At 41.4% G+C, this 24735-nt stretch overlaps 1 protein-coding gene across 3 annotated transcripts in view; it reads right to left on the bottom strand.

Moving 5' to 3' along the window:
- ANKH (ANKH inorganic pyrophosphate transport regulator) overlaps positions 1-24735 on the bottom strand; it is a 165764-nt gene that overhangs the window by 65506 nt on the left and 75523 nt on the right. For 2 of the 3 annotated variants that reach the window (XM_032789736.2, XM_032789740.2), the window contains one exon: positions 6342-6558. In XM_032789736.2, the coding sequence (XP_032645627.1) occupies positions 6342-6558 (217 nt within the window). Of the gene's footprint in view, positions 1-6341; positions 6559-9249; positions 9328-24735 lie in introns of those variants that run through there. The other variant, XM_032789741.2, reaches the window with a different exon arrangement.

Genomic DNA, 24735 nt, shown 5'->3' on the forward strand with positions numbered 1-24735 from the left:
TAGTGGCCAAGGACTGGATAAGCATTGAGACGGAACCAGCCTGACTCCTGGAAATGCTCCCACCAACACAGGGTTGGAGCACATTCGGCAGGGCACTATGGAGAGGCTTCTGCCCCAAAAGAACCTATTCCCTAGACAGAGCACTTCACTCTCCAGGACTTTCAATTTGGCATGTTTTAGAAGCACTGAAATCCCTTAATGTTAGACAAAACCTACTGAATTTTTGACATTGTTGATGTCATAACAGCTGAGCTTAATCTTAGCTTTAAAACAGTTAACCTAATTTCCACATGTAAGTGAAAGGTGACAAACACTTTTGGTGACAGTACTAAAAAGCTGTTTTCATCCTTAGAGGATATCAGCAGGCTGCTCTCGGCTAAGATTTACTGATCAATATTCAGGCATGTCTCTCTCAAATGTGAATAAAGCAATCTTTGATGAATTAGAATGTAACCTTGACAAGCCAGTTGAACTTATTATGAAGCGCAATATAAAATTAATAATACAGCAGCCTGTTTTGTTCTCCCATGATAATTCATACAACTTCTAGAGATTCACTTCCATATGTCTACAGTTTGGTCTTGCTGCTTGCATTTAAGTAAAAACTCTAGCTTGGCTCTGTGTTATATGAGTCTGTTCAGAATCATAAGGACAGGCATTTTCCGCTATTGGATTTATCAGACTAGTGGAATATCGTGCATATAAATGGAATAATCCCTATGGCTGCTTCTATAAAACACCAAGAGCCACACACAGTCAACATCCCTAAAACAAATGCACAACTGAATACACTTTTGCAGCTTGGCTGACCCATGCATAAACTGTATTAATGACAGCAGAGTCTTAAATAAATGGCACCACTGTTAAGTCATTCTGGGGTCATCCACTATCCTACACGTTGTTCTTGTGTCACAAAGGAAACAAAAAGAACCCTCCCAGGAGGTGCTATCATTAATGTTCAGACATAAAGCCACACATAAATATTAGCTCTATTGGAAAAATATCACAGGTGGCTTTGGATTAATTGATGAATTCTCTGGATATAATCCATCTTCCTACTTTGATGCCAATTTTAAAAATAAACTGTTCTTGTAGACTTGTGAAATGAAAAACTGTGTTTCTTGTCATCAGGTAGATGTACCACAAAGTTGGAACACTGTATTATTTGAGCTCTTCAAAATCTGGAAATGCCTGAGGATTTCTCAGACAGCTTAATGCCTCATAACACTCCAGATATAGCTATTCCAATTTTAAAGTAAGATTCATTTTAACTGGCCAAAAAATACACCAAATTTGAGTCTGGGCTCACTCCATTCCTTCTCTGCTCTGTGACTATGTTGTTGAGGAGAAAATGACTACGTTAATTAGCAGAAATGTAAATTGTTAATGTTAGCTACGGCTACAGCATCATCATCTCAGGATGTCAATGCATTATACCCTTTTAAATGAGTTCTGTCTCATCACCCCCTGCAAAGTAGGCATGGATAATGATTACTTTAATGATAGGCTAAGTGATTAGAACAAGAATCCCACCAGAAGTCTATGAAAACTATGATTAGAAGAACCTGGATAACCTGACTCATGGTCAGGTCAGTGTTCCAGACTATGCTACAGGCGGCAGAACATTTGGTATCGGCTAGTCAGGTGGGCATGTTTAGAACTTGACTGACCACAAAAAAGGTGCAGTTAACCTTCATTCACACGCTATATTTTTTGGCACTAACGACTATTGACCGTGTTAGCTGGAAACCAGGCCCTTGATCCTTCACGCACCAGTCACTATGAATGCGATTAGTCCCATGGAGTCCAGGGGGATTATTAACGACTGTAAAGCCATTCTCCTGTGCAGGTGCTTGCAGGATAGGAGCCTGTGTCTGTAACCACAATGGAAAACGAATGGCATTGCTACGAGCTTCTTGGGGATTCAGCCATCTGTTAGACTGGATGCTGAAGTTCTAACTGCTTTGTCCTGAAGTTGATAAGTGATACTTCATCTACTGCCTCATCAGGAGCAAAATGGTGGCAATGTGAATTTGCAAGAGGAAGGGGATGTAGAGGTGTCTACTTAGTCACGGGGACTATGACTTTAGCTGCATCTCCAAAGCTACTGCTGGTTTCTGTCATTCCTAGAACGTCAGCAGTGGTGAATGTAACATATATATTCAACTGAAAAGAAATGGCCAAAGTGTTATTCCAGCATCTTGAAACTCCTGCTGAGAAAGGGTGAATTAAATGGCAACAAGTGCCAAAAAACAGGAAATCTGATCAGCAGAGCCCTGCATGGATACAAAATTTATATCGTATCTGATACGCAAACATGGTCCCTGGATACCTGCATCCTCAGATATAAAGTGGATATCTGCTGACTTGCAGAGCTCTACTGATAGGGGATGAATTGTGCTATTGTGTCTACTGCAAAGGGGAAGATGCAGAATGACCTATCATGGAGATAGTATTAAACAGGTCCCAGTTAGTACAGAACAGCTGCCAACTATAGGATAAAATGGAGAATTGTAATATAAATTAATCCCTTTATCTGACAAGTTTAATATTGGTAAGATGTAGCAAATTTTTGTATGCATGCAATAAATGACATCTCTGTTATATCATATTCCTTCCCTCCCAGCACACTTTTCCTTCCCAGATGCTACTCCTACACAATATTCAGAAGTAAGTCGCAGCTTGTTTATACCCTGAGATGTAACAGACTTCCCACAAAGTTATACTTCAATTAACTGGTGGTGGCAGCTGACCCCAAAACATCACAGGGTAAGAAATAGAGCACACATTTCAATGCCTAGCTCTAAACTGAAATGGCCAGTGGAAGGATGATTTTGTGGCTAAGATAATAGACTGGGAGTATAAGTGGGAAGGAAATGTGGTTTCAATTCCCACTTCTGACATCATTTTCCAGGATGATCCTGGCCAAACCACTGACTCTCTCAATTCCTCATATTACTTGCCCAGGGTGTGTGTTGAAAATTGTTGGTGAGGCTCTCATACTATAGTGATTTGGGGTCCGGGAGGTGTAAGTACGAGATACACACAGCTTGCAGATGTGAGTCTGGATTGTTTGGCTCAGCTGGACACCCACATAGAGAATTCCTGTGGCTAATGTGAGGGTCTAGAAAGGTGATCCTGGTGGAGAAGGAAGTAAGCGTGAGTCACAGGGCTGAAGCAGTCATTTTCGGCATTAAAGGAGTGGGGGCTGCTCTTCATCAGTTCTGTCTGAGTGCTGCTGATAGAATCAATCATAGCTGCAAATGGGCATTTCCTCCTCCACTGCCACTTGATGTCTTCTTCCCTCTGACTCTTCTCAGCCAAGAACAAGACTCTTCTCTTGTTCCCTTGGGTTTTTTGTTCTTCCATGGTTGAGTCTCACACTCCATGAAGGACAGACCTTGCCTTCCCTTGTTCTTCACCTACAGACTACATCAGAGACTCTCACTGCAGTCTGGAAATATTTTTTTAATATTTTTTAATATTTTTTAATATTTTTGTTGAGCATCAATATCCTGGGCCTTTTGCTTCCTGGCAGAGGTTGTGACAATCTCACAGCTGCTGAAGACCAGCTGCCAGACTGTCACTTGATTCCTCCTTCTCTTCTTCTCCCTCAACTCTGGAGGCTGTACATCTGTAGGTCAGAAAGGGATAAGCAGGTTTTAAAACATGTTCAAAGGAAACTTGAGACATAACTTAGCAGCATCACATAATCATTTAGTGCTGGGAATCTGACTAATGCCATTGTCTTGGGTCCTCCTCCACTCTCAAGAGGTGGTCTTCATACATTTTCAGGCATACACATGTTAAAATATTACAAAATATTTTACATTTTGCCTCCACGTACAGTTGGAAGATTGAGTGAAGCCCCTTCACTCAGGACTTTAAGGTTTGGCAAGTATATATTTATATAGCTATAGATATAGATTTTTTTTCTCTTCATAAATGGAAACATTGGGCATAAGAGATTCAGACCACAGCAGTGCTCTGTAGTTCAGCAAACCTTGGGTAACTTAACCAGTATGTTTAGAAATGACTACCCACAGCCATCTCTGACCAAAAGCCCCATGTACCTAAGAAGCAGTCCATCTATAGCAGGGGTTGGCAATCTTTCAGAAGTGGTTTGCCGAGTCTTCATTTATTCACTCTAATTTAAGGTTTTGCGTGCCAGTAACACATTTTAACGTTTTTAGAAGGTCTCTTTGTATAAATCTATAATATATAACTAAACCATTGTTGTATGTAAAGTAAATAAGGCTTTTAAAATGTTTAAGAAGCTTCATTTAAAATTAAATTAAAATGCAGAGTCCCCTGGACTGGTGGCCAGGACCCAGGCAGTGTGAGTGCCACTGAAAATCAGCTCGTGTGCCGCCTTCGGCACCCATGCCAGCAGTTGCCTACCCCTGATCTATAGCCGTCAGCTTGGAAATCTGGCTGATTTCCTGTGAGTCAGCAGTAACCCATATGTCTTAAAAACAAAATTAAACAGATCAGAAAAATGAACTCTTCCCAGCTGGTAAAATTGCCCTCTGTTCAACCTGGTACACAAACTGGAGAAGGTGGGCAACTGAAAGACCATCTCAAGGCTGGGAAAAGAGCCAAGCCAAGAAATCTTATGGCAGATATTGCAAATGAATATGCGTTTACGACACTAACTGCTTATAATCTTCAGTACAAAATCCTGAGCCACCCCCATACATTGAGGTGGCCTGTGGATGTCAGAGATATAAATTAATTAATTTCACTGATAGTTTTTTAACTTGTTGAATTAATGACAGGTTGACCTTGGCGAAGGGCTACTGCAGCCAACAAACACATTGCCTACATATTGTCATAACAACAACAAAGGATAAAATTAGCCTTTTAATTAACATGTGGGGCCATGGTCTTAACACGAGATGCCTTAACACTGGGTGCCTGTTTCTGCGTGTTTAAAAGGTCATAGGGCTGCTAAGCATGATTAAAAGGTGGCACTAAGCCACGAGATAACATCAGTGGACATATGTTCTTCCATAAGGCTCTTATGCAGGTACAGTAAGTACAAGGGCAGGGCCTGCATGACGACTTGCAGGGCGTGTGGTGGTTGAGATACTGACAGGCTGACAATGAACATTGGGTTCCATGCGCAGGCCACCCTTTGTAGCTCCACGTACAGCGATAAATATTGCCACCAAACACCTGACTAGTTCCCAGAGAACAGCAGGCCCTCAGATGGCTGCCCGAATCCATTCACATTCCTTGCATTCCTTCCTCATCCCTCTCCTCCAACAGCACACAGATATAAGGAATACCAAACACTATACCTGTTACATGGACTTCACTTTCTTCCTCCTGCTCAGTTTCCTCTTCCTCATTTTCCTTGTTGCAAGGGCTACATCAGTCTCCATTCTGTGAGGTGGGTTGGAGGTTGCTTGGGGCACCAGAGTTGGTATGGCTCTTAAAGATGCATGAGGTCCAATTTCTTCTAGGCTCTTGGTTGTGGTCTAACGTTTTCAGATACTAGACCTTCGTGGCCTTGAATATTCCATCATACTGGTTGATACTCAGTTCAACATCACATTTGGTGGGTCTTGCAGAAATCTGCAAATATTGTTAACTTCTTTCTAGCCAACTCCAGGTCTATTTGTATATTCTCCCTGCTCCAGTCAGAGTCCTGGTCTCGCTTGTCAGTGGCTCTTAGGTTTTGCAAGATGTGATATCTGTAGTAGCTGGTGCAAGAGCTTAACTATCCACCAGAAATGGACAATGTAGCTTTGACTATGGTTAACAGAAGGTAATACTGGTTATTTTTAAATCAGCCTGTCTGATCCTCTTTATGGAATGGCTGGCATGGGGGAACAGATACTAAGGTGCTCCTACTGTGATGTGAGTGGCAATGTAAGTATCTACTTACATCTACTAAAGGTGCTAGGAAGTCCTGACTGAAGAAAAAAAGCACTTCTAACACACTGGGATGGCCTCCTACAGAAAAGAGCTGGGAAACCCATTTACACAGACGAATCCCATCTGCACAGCAGTATCACAGTGCTACGACCTGGTTCCAGCCTGACAACTGTGCTACTGCCAAACATGGATGAAACAGGCCAGCGGTAAGTTGAGCAACCACACACTGGTAGTAGTGGTGTATATTTGTGCATGAGCAAGAACTACAGATGGAATCTACCATTCTAAAAAACAGTGACATTTTGTAGTCTAGACGGAACTCCAGCCACAAGACAATCCTAAGTTTTCATTTCTAAGTGTGAGGAGAGCTGCAAGTTAAGCAGCTCTGGGGGATGGGATGGGGAAGCAAAGTCACTTAGGTTGCAGGGTACCTTAAGTAAATAGTAAGAAAGGCTTACCTATCAAGGTATGAAATACAGCAGCCACCGCACCAGCCACAACCATGCACAAAACAGCTTTGGTCCTGTCTCGTTTGCTGTTCACAAACACCAAACCCACATTCTTGAAGTCACTCATTGGACCTGTGAAGAACTTCATAAGGGAATAGGCCAGCCCATAGCTGGCCAGCATTTCCACAGCATCTTCCTTAACAGCTGCGATACCCCTGTTCAAGGCCTGTTGAAATACAGAAAAACAAGGAATACTTCAAAATGTAGACAGCATCTGGAAAAAAAAATATGATGCAGGCTGTTTCCATAGAAACAAACAGTTGACCAAAAGTGAAGTCATAACCACTTTTGATCTGTATTGACTTGACATTCTTTGGATCCTGCATGCACACATATAAAGTGACTTTGAAACATCAAAATAAATACTAGCAGAGTGCATACGAAAACTTTTCACACCCTGTACAGTTTCAATTTACTGTGCTGCACAGCTCTATTGTATATATGCATGGTGAGACAGATACCAAATGTTCCAATGTACAACGGTCAGTAAGAAACTATGGAGGATTTAAATACATAAAGTGTTTCATGAAATAAAACATTAGGAATTTGTTTCTAAAGTTATCAAATGGAACCCTCTTATACTGAAGTGCAGTACTTGAACAACTTTACTGTGTGAAACTGACCACTGTGCAGAAAGCCAAAAAGTTCCATGTGAGGACTTAGGGGTGACTTTAGTAACATGTAGTCCAGATTAGCCTGTTGCACGGGAGAGTGAAATTTTACCCATACGTAAAAATACAAAACTGGAACTGCAGCTGGTCCATTAAGATGCATTGAAATTACTTGGGGCTTTAAGTCTATTTTACTATAAAAGGAGTTGTGCTATATTCATGCTGACTATGAGTGGGTATCTGATTCTACACCATGGTGTTATTTTTCACTGAATTTAGCCAAATGTACATGTGACCAAATATGTTGGTCATCCTCCCATGTAATTTCATGTTTCAAAATAAGATTGAGACCCTGCACCCCTTTATTAAGCAAAACTCTCAACTTATTAAAAATAAGAATGAAACACAAAATATCTGTATTTCAAGTTGTTCTTATTTTGAATAGTTTAGCAAATATCTTGCAGATATGGAGGAAAAAAGTGTCCCCCCTGCCCAAATCTCCAATAATTTAACAGATTATCTTCATATCTAAATGGAACCAAGAGAAAAATGCCATAACATTTTCCTCAGAACTCAGGAAAAGATCACACCAAGCACATTTAAAATGTGTTGACTAAATATGACAGAGTTTTTGTCTTCATTGCCATAGCATCAATCACCTGAGGCAGGGGTCCCCAACGCAATGCTCGCAGGCACCATGGAGCCCGCCGGGGCATATGTGTGTGCCCGCGTACTGGCTGGCAGACAAGCATCTGGTGAAAAGCGGTGACATCAAGAGGCGTTGCCGCCAAAATGTCGCTGATTTTTGGTGGCGACGCCTCTTGATGTTGCTGCTTCTCGGGGCATTTTGGCCACGGTCCTCGGTGGCTCATCATCTGGTGCCCACCACCTGGAAAAGATTGGGGACCACTGAGCTGAGGTATTCAGTAAATTGTTAAAACAGGATTCGACTCAAAAAGCACAGAGGATGGAATGACGACTTGATTTCATAAGAATTTAGTTCTTATGGGTCACAGATGAGAGATACTGACAGGTCCACAAAGAACTGACCAATCAGGAACATCTTTTACCTCTCCCCTGACTCCAAAACTATAGTGTCTTCCACTTATGCATCACCCCTGGCACTGAGCTTTGTTTGAAGGTAAAATATCTACATTTGAATATCACAAGGTAACTAGGTTCAAGTCTTAGCATTTCAACATCACAGTTCTACATGAAGTACATACAAGTGGGCAACTCCCATTGGCTTCAACAGAAGTTGTTTCCGTATGTTGGAAGGCAGCATTTAGCCTCCAATACTTTTTTCCTTTTCAGTCTTCCTGTAAGATACTTCACTGCCACTTGCTGATATTAAAACTAAATCAGTGTCTCCAGCATGACATAAAACTGCAGCAAGTTTTCCATACCTGATCCCCATCAAAACGGCCTTCTCGCTCTACTTTGTCCTTTTTCTCCCAGATAATGACCTTACCCCATCATGTGTAAGATGCATAAGATCTTCCCTCCTACTGTTACACACAACTTCTTCTGGGGCCTGCAAAATGCATGTGCTGCATTTGACAAGGGTGCAAGTACATCTAATCTTGCAGAATAAATCAAACCCCAAAAAGATGGCATCCTGTGAACATAGTTTGCTTACTCCTTAGGAATGCTGTAGAAAAAACTGATGGTAGCCATCCACCATGAAAAGGGGCAAGCCCTTAGCCTGTATGATTCCCTATAATAGCTGCATAAAAAAAGAAGGATATTAAAACTGTTTCAGAGTTTTAAGCTTGTACCTTGGTCACTTATACATGGGACAGCAGTATTAGGGGCTATGCTTTTAAGGGTGAGCTTCCCACATATAGATTCTGGGCGTGGTGCTGTGCAGTTGGAACCAGTCTCAGAATGAAGCAGATCATTGAACTCCACCAAGGCAACAGCAGACATTGGTGCTGGTAGGGGCTCCTTAATGGACTGAGGATACCTATGGGATGTGATTAACACAGTTTGGGACTTATCGGTCATATGGATAGCCTACTGACAACACACATATAGTGCAATTTGTCCGATTTGGTGCATGACCTGAAATAATCCCACCTGCTAGGGACAAGCCTTCCCTGGTGAGCATGGAGAGTAAATAACTTCTGCAGAATTTGAAGCTTTTATTTATAAAATCCTTTCTGCTGACTCTTGTGTGACCCTGAAGTACTCAGTCTCACTGCACCTTGGTTTACACCCTGTGAAACGAGTGCTCTCATACTTACCTACCTGTGATGGGGTACACAGAACCCACACTGACCAAGAAGGTTTTAATGTGAGCCTGTGAACCCAATCAGGCCCATCCTGCTTCACTTCTACAAAGCGTCAAGCCTGGAGGGAGGAATCAAAAGAGGAAAACGCCACTTCAGTAATGACTGACTGGAGAGGCAGTGGACTGCTTCAGCTAGCCCTGTGAAGGAAGGACCATCTGGGGCCAGAATCTAACCAGAGCTTCCTAAGTGTCAGAGCTTCCTTGGGGCAGGAGGACCTTGTGTGGCACTTCCTGTTTCTTTTGTTCTCCACAACTTATTTGATTCCCCCTGTTTTGGGACCTGCAGTTGATTCAGTCCAACAAAAAGCTGTGAGAGGCCTACTTGGAGGCCATGGGAGGAAGCAGCCCAGAGATACAACAGAGTCTAAAGAGACCTTGTCTGCTTCATTCTAGGTCCCTGGACTGGCATCCAGAGTAGAGGGTGGACCTGAGTTCCCCTTCTAATTCACCTAGGGCAGAGGCATGAAGACCCTAGAGCCAAGGCTCCAGCATGATGCTGCCAAACTACTTGTGCTGGACTTGGTTTACCCTGGAAACTGGAGTGGCTATCAGCAAGAGATGAGGCCACCATGCCATGCTCACCACAAGAAGGCACAGCTGTGGTGAGTATACTCTTCTTCCACATACTCCTTCAGAGCTGGTGGGAGGCTCAAATGATGTTTGTGAAGTACATTGTGCTGGTTATCAAGGTAGTAATTTCTTTCACTTCAACAAAAATCAGATCTTTCCGAGCCTCTGCCAGCACTGCTAGTAACAGGGAAAACTTCCATCTTTTAGACGGAAAATCAACAGAGGGTGCCTACTGCATTCTTTGAAGGGCATGATTTGACTTTTATTCCTCTCTTCCCTCCCATTGTCTTTTGCTTGCAGTAAACTATTTCTACTGGTTCCAATTTTCAAGTAATAGCTAAAGCATTCAGGGCACTCTGCAACCTAAATTAATCCTGTCACTTGAAAACAAAGCTGCACATATTTTTAGGCATCATTCACCATAACAGGCACTTCCATCCTGTTAGGACTACTACTCGCTGTCAAGGCCTATGCAAGAGGGTAATGAATCTATCACCAACAGGATGGCAATTTATCTGAGAGTCTATGCATTCAGCTGAAACCCATGCCTGTCAGTGGTTACCCAGATGGAAAGAGCCCTCCAATCTGAGCCAAATGGGTCCATAAAATGCCAGTGAGAATATGATCTCTGAAAAAGCTATGGCCTAAGAAACTAACAGACCCAGAAAAATCCTCATTACACATAGGGGAAAAAATTCACCTTGGATGAAGCTCTGAAGTCAATTGAATTTGGGGTGAATTTAGACCATAATAGCTTTGTGTGTCCATTTACCACACAACTAGGAATGGGCAAGAGTAAGTGACTCTAGGGTGGGACTTTGCTCCCCCACCATTTAAGAGTGAATTCAGACATTTTCTGTGTAAACAAACTACAACAAAGTAAACACACCTGAATTGCCATAGGATTCCCCCCAATACCCACACTGTGCACCAGGTAATGTAAAGGAGCCCTACTTTGTTAGAGGAACGTTGCCATTAAGTTGTCCTACTGAGGAACAGCTTGCTGACATGATGAAATCCCTCTAAGGTTAGACATGAAATAGTAATGTCAATAAATGAGCCACTGGAAAATAAGTCTTTCCTGTGGAAGACCACTTTAGAAAACTTACAGTAAATGTAACTGTCTACTAGCTGCTTAGTTTCAGTAACTTCCTCCAGACAAACCACTCATTTTGACTGATGTGCCTCACCAAACTTCTTTTTCCATTTTCATTTTAAAGAGATGAATGGACAAACTAGTCAATCACAGCTTTCAAACTCTGTTGATCTCCTCATATTTGATACCCTTAAATCAATGTGAAAACCCAGAAACTTGGAGAGTTTATTCTGTGCATCATATGAAAGATAAAAATGTTTGCTGGGTTTCATGACATGCCAAATACTGGCAGCGGCAGCACTTGGTAATCTTCCAATTTAATTTCCTGTTAGAGCTGCAATTCCATATCTTTTTAAAAAGTCATAAACCAAGGAACACTTTCCACTTCTTGTTGTATCACTGACTACAGTTTGTGTGCGTGCTTTGTGTGCACAAAATCATTGACAAAACTGAACAAACAGCATCTGTGTTCCATATTTGTTCCAAACAAGTTACAATCTGTGTCCAAAAAGATCAGCATGATTTGTCAGATGAATCATAAGTTTTTCAAAGGTATTTAGGCTTTGCTTTGCTCAACATTGTAATGCTTAACTTACTTGGAAGCCTGCATCTCATTTTCAAAACTGACTTAGGCACTTCTCATTTTTGAAAATGAGAATGTGTCTCCTAAGTCAGTTAGGAGTTGCACCCTGAATGGAGCAATGCCTAAATATTTCTAAAATCTGGGCCGAAGGCCCTTAATGTAGAGTTGACAAATCATGCATCTTTCAGTGACTGTTCCATTACCTTATGACTGGTCATTTAGTTTATTTTTTAAATCTCTTCTTGCCAGATTTGGATGGAACACCTCCAAGGAAAATAGAGATGCTTCAGGGAGCAGTGCTGATAATTTAGCAGATGACATTCTTCTTTCCTGCATCATTACTGAACCTTTGCCCCAGTACAGTATTGGGAGCTACTGTGATGCTGGGGTTGCTGTCGTCTGGAAGAATGATAGAACCAAGTTCCTTCCACTCTTACAATTTGAGATCCCATGGCATTCCTTTTAGCAGCAGAGGTGTTGACCCTGAGGTACAGGCTAAACTTCACCTGGAATAATTAAACTCTACACCTGATCTTTTTTCCTGCAACGTCAATTGGAGGTGTTCTTCCTAAACAGGTGCCTAGTGTTAGTTGGCACTGTTCAAATAGCTGCTGTATTTTTGTTGGGTGAAGTGATTCTTGTATCTCACAGGGATATTCTGAAGCTTACATACTTAACATTTGTCAAGCACTTTCAGTTGCTCAGAGGGAAGGAGCTATAGAAGGGCACATCATTATTTATTTATTATAACTCTTACCAAAAATTAATCTGTACCTGATACATAGCATATGACAGCAGAAGAATGACAATTTCACAATTACCTGTCTGCCACATCTTTGTCAAATGTCTATTACTTGCAAAAATGACAGTACCATATCCCTTAGGTGTGCAATAGACAGAAGGGGCAGAATTAACCCTTTTGTAACACTTATTTAAATGGCGTTATACCAGTTATGAACTTGGCCTATATTTTTCATATTTACATGATTTTTGTCAGACAATAAGCCTAATCATACCAACTGCTGATGAACTGAATGCATCAGTAAACAGTCTACAGGGAACAGTCAGCTCTTGTTGAATTGGTTGTGTATTAAATTTCTACTTATAAATGTAATTCTCAGGCCTTTAAAAATATATTGCACGCTGATCACTCTGGAACTAGTCCCTGGCTTGGTTGATAACTCACTTTACTCCTTGCTTATAGCGCAGTTGTTTATACTGATGCGACTGAAACTTTGCATAAACCTCATTATAAACAGAGTGAACTAAGTTTGGCCCCCAAAGTTACTACCTTAACGGAAGTTAAATCCCAGGCAGCATTTATGGATGTTGGTCTGTATGTGCAATCTTGAGTTTTGTTGACATGGTTGAGATTAAGGCTATCAACCAATTCATGTCCAACACTGATTCAGCCTTAAAAATCCATGTTATGTAAAAAATATATGTGAAATCAGTGAAGTTACACGGGACAGATACTGGCATGAAAGAGAACTGAGATATTGATTTAAAACAATTCATTCACTTTTGTCAGCTAGACATGTTTAATAACATTAAGCCACAATAGTGGTTCAGTTATAAAAACATGAAAGGCAAAATCATAAGGAAAATTTCCTCTATTTTTTGGTTCCTACTAGGACACCTGATAACATAAATGAGAGAAAACATGGGCAACTATTCTGAGTTCACAGTTTGCTTACTAAAGCTGCATTTTCCCCTGTCCCTTCTGCTTCTCCTTGGACTTGCATATCACTCCCAGTGCACTACCTGAATTTCATGTTGTGCAGATACAGGGCCACATGGAAGAATACTGTCCCAATATTTTATCACCTTTCGAAAAGATTAGATGTACTGTGTGGGTGACATGAGCATTTTGTTTTCTTTTACAAATGGCTAATTAGGGCCAGACCCTCAGCTGGCACAAATCAGTGTTGGTCCTTTGACATCAGTGGTGTTATACTGCCTTGAACCAGCCAAGGGTCTGGTTTTTACAATTAGAGAATATTACTTTCCAGACAAGCACATGGTGTAGGTATAAGAGATATTTGGTTGAAATAAGTAAGTGACCCTCTTTTGGCAAGTGCTTTAAAAGCCAGGCATGCAAGTTATAACTGTTCCTCCTATGCAACTTCATTCTTAGCCATTGGGAAGTAACTAACGACAGTCAGTCACTCTCCCGCTCCACAGGTAGTAACACACACTTTTTGTTTCCAGTTTTTCTTAAACATTTTTATTATGAGTAGTAAGAATCCCCTCCTCACTGACCCTCCGCTTCACACGATGCTCTTTATACAAAATATCATGTCATAGCTACAGTGCAAGGCTGTAGTCCAACGTGTGTGTGTGTGTGTGTGTGTGTGAGTGTGTGTGTGAGAGAGAGAGAGAGAGAGAGAGAGAGAGAAATTTTGTTTTGGGTCTATATTAACCCTAATTTACATACATATAGCATCTTTCAGCCAGAGCATGACTGAAATACTGTTACTTCCATTGTGGAGGGAAGCAGCAAGCCACTGAACAGTATGCATAGCTGAGGAGGTGAAACTTTGGCCAAGGACATGCAAACAACCCTCCATCTTCTCTTATGAAAAGTGTGAGGCTGTCTTTAATTTACACACAGAACCAGCAGGTCTTGGTTTTTATAGTGTCATTCAGAAGTCTCCAGTGCTGAAAAGCACTAGTAGAGCTCAGTGTCCTTACAAACAGCTTAAAAACAACCAACCAACAACTTCATCAAATCTCCAATGCATGTGTAGTGTCACCTGCAGCAAAATGTACTAACACAGGAGTCTTTCATGCGAAAAGACAGTGCCCTAGAAACCAATAGGGAGCTTTGGGAAGAAGTCTCTCGGGCATTGTTTTTCCTACTTTAAATACGCTGTCAGAATTATTCAGTAATGTAGGCAGAAATGCATGCTTCCAGCCTAAAGACATAATTCTGGTGAGCTGTCCTCTGAGATTCAGTCTCTCTCTGAGGCCAGGTTCTGGGGGTTCCTCTACTTCAACTAACTTTAGCGGGAACTAGGCCATATATCTTATATGGGAGTCCACCTACAATCATATGATCAAGATGTACATGTTCTGAACTTAGTTGCCAAATACCTGAGCATTAAAGCATAACATTTCAATAACTTGGGTCTAACTTAAGTGTATTCCTACAGATGTATTTACTGTGTGGTTAACCTCAAATACTCATGATTGTGTTAGGGTTGAATCTATGGCTGTTAAACAAAAGTAAATAAAATCCAGTATTTGGAAATTGTCATCGCTGTTCTCATAACTCCCTCATCTTCTTCATCCTGGAGGGCAGAATACGATATAGAGACAATTGGAATTTGTTGATGTCTTATATTTGATAGGTTTACTCAAGTCTTTGAAAACTGGGATTGTGCCAGGTTTTTTTTTTTTTGGATTCATCATGCCCGTTTAGCCACCTGAAGGAAACCTCAAACGCTAAGTCTGAAACTGACAGTGGGTTGGCAAAGCATGTGTATGTCTCAAGGACAATTGCCTTCCCTCAGCCCCACCTCCAATCATGAGAGGGAGGCAGAAGTCTTTGTTGAAGAACTGGGGAAAAGAGCGTGGACAGTCTCTCCCTACCCTCCAGTCCCTTCTCCTTCTGCAATAATTGTTCTGAGTTTTCACTCTAAGTCTTGTCACCATGTACATTCTGTACCGGATTCATTAGTACACTCCAGCTGCTTTGCTTTGTGCTGCTGCCATGACACACTCTACATTGCCAGAACAACACACAGCGGGTAGTTTATCAGGAAATCTGGTCCTCTGATTTTTATTAAAATAAGAGTGGATTTACTGATCTACTTTACTCTTTACTCTTAATCTGATAGTAGCACAACTACATCTCCGCTAGTATGGTATCCTAACCATGAACATGTTGGATAAACACCTATATAACTAGATCATATGGTAAGAACAGAGATCACTAGCTCAGCAAAGTAGGAATCCCTCCAGTTATGTCATCACTGTTGCTGGGAAAGGTACTGGAAATTACTTGCATTTCAAAAGCATTTGTTTGCAACAAGAACACTAGTCTTAATTTAAAACCAACTCTGCAGCATCTAGGAAAATATGTTAACCACAGGGGATGTTTGTGTTATGTACCAGTGGGAATTTCCAGGGGTTGTTTCCTTAAATAGCTTGATTGTTAACTAACAATGACCATAATGAAACATGAATTGTTAGTTATATTTATATTATATTATAGTAGCAGTCAGACCCCAATCAGGATCATGGTTCATTGTGCCAGATCCAATATGAACACACGACAATCTCTGCCCCAAAGATCAGATCTTTGAAAAAGACACTGAATTAAATGTTGGCCTTCAGATTTCTTATAGAAGACTACAGAACATACCTGTTATTCTCAGCGATATATAAAATGTACACAGCAATAACACACAAAAAGCATAGGAGATTGATTTAAAAAGCAGTAACACTCACTCTGATTACATAAACACAACTGTCTCCATTTTGACAATGTTTCAGTCATGTGCTTCTTCTTGTGGCATTACATTATTCTTTTTTTTCTTGGAATAAGTGAATCAGGGATAGCTCAGTGGTTTGAGCATTGGCCTGCTAAACCCAGGGTTATGAGTTCAATCCTTGAAGGGGCCATTTAGGGATCTGGGGCAAAAATCTGTCTGGGGATTGCTCCTGCTTTGAGCAGGGGGTTGGACTAGATGACCTCCTGAGGTCCCTTCCAACCCTGATATTCTATTCTATGAGTTGTTAATGATCCATACCAAATGAACAGAATTTGGATCAGGTCCTTTGTGTATAAGTGTTAGACTGCTGTCCAAGAGTAGAACCAGGCTCAACATGAGCAAGAACAGCACAAGCTTCCTCTTGTTGCCTACACTTGGGCAAAGTGTGCCCACCTTTAGGGAGAGAGGCTATTTAATTCTCTGCCTTTCTAACTGTGGTAGTGTGCCCTGTGAACTAAGACCAAGAAATAGCCATCAGAAGGCAACAGCTCTTGGTCACTATTGAGCCAGGCATGAATGAAAAGGACACTTTTTCAAAAATAGCAGTTAGGAACTTGATCTAGAAGAGCTGATGCAAAGCAGGTGGCAGACATAAAGGTACTGCTCTACCTCACAACTGAAGTAGTGGAGATAGTACATATATATGAGTACTTAGTCTTACAGACAAGAATATAGGTTATAAACCAGTGGTGGGCAACCTGCGGCCCCTCAGGGTAATCCGCTGGCAGGCCGCCAGACAGTTTGGTATTTGCACAGCTGCCTGCAGCTCCCAGTGTCCGCAGTTCACCAGGACCATTGGGAGCTGCGAGAAGTGGCACCCAGCATGTCCCTGTGGCCCGTGTCGCTTCCTGCAGCTCCCATTGGCCAGGAACGATGAACTGCGGATACTGGGAGCTGCAGACAGACAGCCATGCAAACGTAACCAAACTGTCTGGTGGCCAGCCAGCGGATTACCCAATGGACCGCAGGTTGCCCACCACTGTTATGAACTATATGAAAATATCAAGAAGTGCCAAAGAGTGCAATTTGGATACCTGCATCTTTATATAAAATGCTATTTTTCTCCACAAACTTCATCAGTAAAGAGAGAGAGAAAGAAATATAGTGGAAATCATGTACCCTTCAGACTATCATAGACTGACAGAAAGAAGAGTTACTTTTATCTCTGAAGTGACAGCTGAAGCACTTCTTCCTCTTGCTTCCTTCTAGCGCAAAAAATTGAGCCCCAGGTCAGGTTTTGTGAAGCCATTAGTAAAAACGTGGGTATGCTAACTTATCTGACCAGTCTGTACAGGCTGCTTACATAAAGTTTACCTAAGGACGTTGTGGAATTCCTGTTGTTGGAGGTTTCTAAAAACAGGTTAGACAAATACCTTCAGGGATAGTCTACTATGCCTGATCTTGCTTCAGCACAGGGGAATGGACTAGATGACCTCTTGAAGCCCCTTCCAGCCCTACTATGCTATGATTTTATAAACAAAATCTGACTGGGAGGAAAGGGTTAGTATGCTCAGTGGGACTGCTACAGCATAAGTGCCCAAAAGAATAGAATACAATCTATTTTAATTTTTCCTCTTCACCACAACTAGTGCAAATAAAAAGCAAGAATAATCCCTCTTGCACGATTCCTCTCATCCCCTTACTTGGAATGCCTGCTAGTCTGTGACCAGGAGCAGGGCCTCTCTTTAGCTGTCACCGTACTCCATTCATTTCCACCCTCCAAATCTTATGTCAGATTTGTGCCGTAGGAGTTTTAAAGAAAGAGGCTAATCCAACATAGCTGATGATTCCAGAGAGCTTACAGCTCCCACCGGACCCTGGGCAAATTGCACAAAAACTGTCTTCAAAAGCAAATGTGGTGATCCTGATGACAGTAGCAGCCAGTAAGCTTATGGATAATTAGGCCAGCAGTGCTGGCATTGAGTTTAATGAAGATGGAGCATCCTTGCCACTACAACAAAGAATGAAGAGGAGGCAGTTGTACTGATGAGTCCAGAGAGGCTGTCACATTCTAACCTCAGATATTCAGCATGCCTCACACAAACTTACATCTACATTCCTGCTCAGGAACAAACATTTCAAGATAGGGAGAGATGTAGAGCTGTACAACTGAGTTTGGAATCTGGCTCCCAAAGCAATGAGCAGCATGCATTCTGGGGGATTGAAAGAAACCAGGGTATAGACCCACTAAGGTCAAACCTTACTTCATTTGAAGTATGTAAGGCTAGATTGGAAGAAGTGTTAGAATATTTACTGTAGGGGACAACAGTGTGGTGGCAGGATGGTGAAACAGATGGCAGTTCCTTTCCCACTCTGAAGTTGAACGTGTCATGATTTGCAAGATGACAGAGCTGTCGCACGCCCATTAACATGGAAATAAGGATAAGGCTGTGTCGTGAGAGGAGCCCTTAGGAGGTATCACTGGAATGGTGGCGCTCCCACTCACTTTGTGCTGGAGCTGCAGTGGGGTTCTAGAATCCGGCTTCAGGTCTCTAAAATGGCAGATGAGTTCTTAACCCAGGGTTCCCCAACAGTGGTACATGAGCTCGATGTTCCATCCATTCACTTCACTGCAAATGTTTAAGAAGATGGTACATGAACCAATGAAGTGTAGAAACCACTGGGACTTAACTACTTATATTTTGAAAGGCCGTGTAGCAATGTGCTGAATCTGTGTTGTCTGACCACTGTCCAAACTCCCTTCCTCAGCCAGAAATAGAATTCCTGATTGCCCACATACCTCTGCTATCTAGCAAATAACTATATAAGCTACTGGCAAAACATATGTCACCTGGCTATTTAATGATTGCTCCATGAAGGACAGCAGCCTACTACTGCTACCAGTTACTACTTTAGCTCAAATGGTAGAAAACTGTGCTGTTAATTTGACCTGTTTTTAAAAGTCCGGGGGTCCCTACCCCTCTGACTTATATGGTGGGATATGACTTCAGATGATGGAATTTGTGGGGGGAAGGCAGTTTGCTTTAAAAGTATTAATGTTTTACATTCCTAAAACTACCTTAAAAGAAGTTTACAGTTCAAAATACATCACTCAAAAGTTGGGAAATGCCAGAATTAGTGTTTTTCTATTCAAACAAACTCACAGGTTGAAGTTTATGCTAAAGCTGTAATTTGTAAATTGCAGTGTATTCATTATAAATGGTAACAGAGAGTCTTGTGACACCTTATAGACTAACAGATGTATTAGAGCATGAGCTTTCCTGGGTGAATACCCACTTCGTCAGATGCACGTAATGGAAATTTCCAGAGAAATGGTGTTTCATTAGTTACTTGACTGAACAGCTTTTGTGGGGTGAGTGTGTGATAGACAAAATATGTAGAGAGAATGAGTTTATATCTATGTAATGTACATTACTTGTTCATGATGAAGGCCGAAGAACATTTTAACAAAAACAAATGCTTTTAAGTTTAAATTTATTCTACTATTAGTCAACAGCAAGAAATTGTCACTGTATAAATAAGCTATAATGAGCGCCCTGAGGGAAGATATAAAATTCCTGACTTGTCATATAGCTGCACTGTGCCAAGAAATAAAAGATCAAAGCTATCTGGTCTTCTGTTCTTCTCAGTACTGCTCTCCGCCAAAAGGGGAACAAATGGGAACAGGCTACAACACTAAAACCTGTAACTGTATGCCAAAATAACAATGAACTGAACAGAATAACTCCATGCATTAAGACTTCTATGTTCATTCTCTCTGGACTCTATAGTATCTGTAGCACGACTGTATGTCCCTGAACATGTAGTATAACAGTTGTGCAATGCCTTTTAAGCCTTTGCAGTAGTATGACTCAGTTTTATGCTATCATTAGGCAGCTCTTAAAGGATTTTTCTTTCTTTCTCTGGCTCAGCTGTGACTCACTGCTAATGTTCCACTGTTTTGGCCAATTTGAGTTGAGTAAATGTTTTTGAGGTCTTTGATTTTTATCTGCTGTTTTGTGAGGTGGTGGCTAAGATCTGTCATGTAAGCAGCTGTTCCCTCCAGCATGCCACCAGACCCACAAAGCACAGTTTGTTGGGTGTGAGTGACTGTGACTGCAACTGTAGAGCTGCCAGATTAGCTCATGTCTTAACTGCTCTGAAACAAGAAATAGAGGTCACCCATGTTCCCAGTACAAACACAGAATTGGTGTTTCCAGCTCTGGAAACTTCAACCAAACCAAAACGCACATTAATAAGAAAATCCTTTCATTTGTACTTGTTTCTCTCTCTCTTTTCATTTTTTATCCTTAGCACCATCTTAAATGACTAAATCAAATTTGAGGGTAATTCTGGATTGTAGTAATGATTGCCTCTCTTTCCGGGACTTTTGATAATCCCGATGCAAAACTCAGCTGGAAGCACTTCCTTCTGTGATGCACAAACTGCAGCACTGTAGACATTGTTGTAATAGAAGATATCAATGGTCTAGCTAATCTATTATCCTCTCTCTCACTCTGACCTAATGCAGATGTTTAAATGGAAGGAGCAAAAACAAGCAAATTGAACCTATACAGTTTCTCCGAGGGAGTTTCGTCCTGACACAAGACTCTGATCTCTTTATGCCCTGAAACATAAGGATTGAGACTCTGACTTTTATCTCTGTTAATGCAGGTGCTATTCTTATTTATATAATTGCCTAGTCTCTATTTAGAACCTTGCTAAGCTTTTCCCTGAGTATCCAATTGCACAAAGTCCAATAAATTAGATTCTCTTAATGCACAAGGAAGTGTTTTTTCACTTGGTATATAGTTAAGCTACTGAAAAATTTCTCAAAGTTATAGCAATCCCTGTCACAATTATTGCCTTCGGAACGCTTACTCTCACCAAAGAAGCCATACTAGGATTTTACACACCTACTCCCCCATTCTAGAACCCTAGGCACAACCTACTCAGTCCAAACATTGTGATCCTTAACCTCTCTTTTCTGCTATAAGCCCACTCCTTACGATCCTAAAGCCAAACCACTGCCACCCCAGGCTTCCATGATATCAAGAGCAATAATTTGCATTTGTCATGAATACCCTTTGATTTTCAGAAAGTCATCTTCTGCTGCCGGAATGATCCATTCTAACTGTTCCCACCATAATGAAAACAGGCAGTGCTGGCCGCCTCCCCTGGGTTTCCACTACACTCGCTGTGTTGTGATAATGCATGGATCAAGATGTTATAATTTCAATGTATAGACATAAAAACACCTCTTTCAGGCTGTAGGCACCTTACTGGAGGACTAAAAATATGATTAAGCTAAGTAGGACACCACCAACCTCTCTCTGCATGAATGCAGAGTGTCAAATAAAACTGATTTTCCCTCTCAAATGCTGAAAAATCTCTAATCCTAACAATAAAATAGAAAAAACTTCCCACCGCTCTCTATACACTCTAACCTCTGCCCTCTTAAAATGACTGCTCAAGTAGATGACCTGTAGGACTTGCTACAAAACCTGAAAAATTGGGGCTATTTTGGACCAAATGGGTTGTGGGGCAGAGAGAAAAAGAAATGGCAGATTTCAGTGTTAGGGGCCTTTCCAATACACTGCCATTAGTTGCCTCTCCTTTAGCATGGGAGTTGTAGCTCTAACATACCTCTGCTGATCTCATCTGGCAGTACTGCAAGGGAAAGAGGCAATTTCTGAAAGACAGGTCCCAAATCATATATGGTTCTGTGAATCAAAAATAATATTTTATCCTCCACCCAGTATGCTCACATGCTCACAGTGGGATATACCACTTAGCAAGCAGTCTGTCATTGTCCATACTAATCTCAGTTTCCGCGGTGATTTTTCAAGTATAGCACCACATCGGGACAATTGCAGAAGCCTAATCTTCAGGTGACTAAGAAGTGGATGATGGTGGCAACATGAACATCCAAGAGAGGGTGGAAACCTCTTTTTGATGCCGGGCTGGGAGGTTAGCTGGTTACTGCTGCTGTGTGATCATCTAACATCAACTGGGAATCTGATGACACAACTATAACAAGTGATTTTCAATGTGGTTGGAAAGGCAGCTAAAATACTAAGTTATTTTGGAATGTAAAGAGGCTGGGTATGTCTACACTGCAAACGAAGGTGCGACTGCAGTGTGGGTAGGCATCCATGTGCTAGTTTTAATCAAGCTGGAGTGGGTAACAGTGGCAGTGAGTGATGTGAACTTCAGCAAAGACTAGTTGCCCAGGTACAAGCCTGCTGGGAACCCTGGGTAAGTTTTTGGTTTGCTGTCCCACACAGGGGTCTGTGCCACTGCGTCTTCACTGCTCTTTTCACTATGACACATAAATTAAAGCTAGCACAGGTGTGCCTACCCATGCTTCAATCTCATCTTGATCTGTGGTGTAGACTTACACTATATGATCTATCCTAATCATTCTTGGTACAGTAGAGGAAAATTAGAGAAAGGTGTTAATACTCAAGTTAGGCAAGATTCTTCATTAGATCTCTGAATATGTGTTATACAGATAAAGGAACAAAGCAGTCCTTGCTAAAGATAACAGGCCAGCTGTGCTCTAAAGCAGGGGTGTGGGGGGAGATAAAGGAAGGCCCCAGAATACCAGGCACTAATTGATACATTGCATCCTCACTAGAGTCTTTGCTATCAGGAGAGATATGAAGCCTCCCCAAACCTTAAAGCTGCTTTCTCGTGGCAGAGCTAGAGCTAGGCAGAGGATATTCCCATTTCACAGCAACTTCTGAGGTTTCAAAAAGTGTTTGCATGCCTTACTAGAACAAAAACAAAACCTTTCCAGTGTTTTTGCAAAACCAGAAAGTTGTATATGTCCATCACATGCTCGCCTGGTGGTTTGTGTGCTAGCTTAGGATGTGGGATACCCAGGTTCAAGTCCTTGCTCTGCCTGATTCAGAACAGCGCATTTATCATTCAGATCACTCCAAATCAGAGTGTCTCACATTCCAGGCCAGTACCCTGTCCACCAGGCTATAGAATCAGTGTGTGTATGCACATGCTCTCCACCCAAAAACCTTCCTGACAAAACGTTCACCAGGAAACAGATGCATCTCTGTGAAACACTGCGGTGCCTACCAGCCCCAGGCAGAATCTTCAAGGGACAGCAAGGGTGAAAACATCCAGGGCTGGAGATGCAGCAAGCCTTGTAACATGCATTTCTCTGTGCTAGGAGGGGCAAATCCGACCCTGGTTGCTAGTCATTGGTGACTTCGGATCCTTTCTGGGTTATGATGAAGTACGTAGTGTAATTGACAATGAAATTATTGATGATCTTGTCTGAGACATCTCTCTCCCCATGGGCACAAAACCTGCACTGAAAAGCTACTATTGTTTAAACCATTCCAACCCCAGGGAGAAATGGACATTTGCAGCTGACTGGTTGCCCCACTAACCTGACTGCTGTAAGCACTGACCTAATAATTCCTAGACTGGATATAGAATAGGATTACTTGTCTCTAAGGTGCCACAAGTACTCCTATTCTTTTTGTGGATACAGACTAACACAGCTACTACTCTGTAGACTGGATATGTTCTCCAATACAATTTGCCCAAGTAGCTTCTGCCGCGGAGCACCACCTGTTATCAGGTGTTTTTGATTTGTTAAGACCAGTGCTCCTGCAGCCCTGTGCATACATCAAGTTTAAATCAATGTGTATAACTGGTATAACACTACATCCTTTCTTAACCTTGCTTTCTCTATGCTTTCCTGCAAAGATAACTGTATTGGCCAAAATGATCCCTCCTTTGAAAAGTGGTGATGCACACTTAGTTAACTTAATGTCAGTGAAATGTATACAGTTCTCCTATTAAAAATCCCCAGCTCCTTAAATAGAATAATTAAATCTTATTAACTCATTTTGTTTTGTTATATCTAAGCGTAAGAGCCTGGATTGCTAAAATAAGTAGAAAACACTGCCCAAATTCTGAGGAGCTGCAATAAAGCTACTATTTATGCATTCTAGCAAATCAGGTAACATCATCTAGTGTAATTCAGTGTCTGAGTCACTGGCTTTAAAAACAGCACATTAAATTTGCTTTTCTCCTATCTTAGGTTGTTCCTCTCTAAAAACATCTGGTCTCAGTGAATCCTGGATCTCCAGTAATAATAAAATCCACAAAGAGAACATACCTACCATTCCTTCACACGTAGGTATTTTCATTAAATAGAAAGCCCTTATTGTGCAGAGAATTAGCCTACAGTCACTTGTCTCCCTGGTCGCAAACCATTTTTACACTCTGTCCAATGAATCTTTTAGCAACCTATTTCCATAAAGTGAGCAGGAAATCGAATGTGTCTCTTCCATCATCTCCATAGATCCCCTCCCCTCAATATGCAGCGGAGTGCGCTGGACTCTGAATACTAATTCAGTATCACTGAAGTATATCTCAGGGCTGCTTTAATATGCAAATACTTAAGTAGTTCCTCCTGGGATTTGGGCCAAGAGCTTTACTAAGATGGAGAAATGCAAGAGGAGTGTCGTACTATCAGAGTTGCAAGGATTTAAAAACTGGGCCATTCTGCTTTGTGCAGTTTTGCCCAGTAAACTCTTCATTAAATTGCTCTGTCTACAAGATCAATAGATTAACATGTATCTTTTGCTGGATAAAGTAGGGAAATCCTCAAAGCAAACGAATAAAATCAAACATAAGGTACAAGTCTGAAAATCTAAAAAAAAACCCTGAATTGTTGTGAAGCCTGTTAGGAGTTGATGGCAATTGTATTTCTGGGCA

Source organism: Chelonoidis abingdonii, chromosome 2 (genome assembly GCF_003597395.2).
Source record: "Chelonoidis abingdonii isolate Lonesome George chromosome 2, CheloAbing_2.0, whole genome shotgun sequence".
NCBI lineage: Eukaryota > Metazoa > Chordata > Testudines > Testudinidae > Chelonoidis > Chelonoidis abingdonii.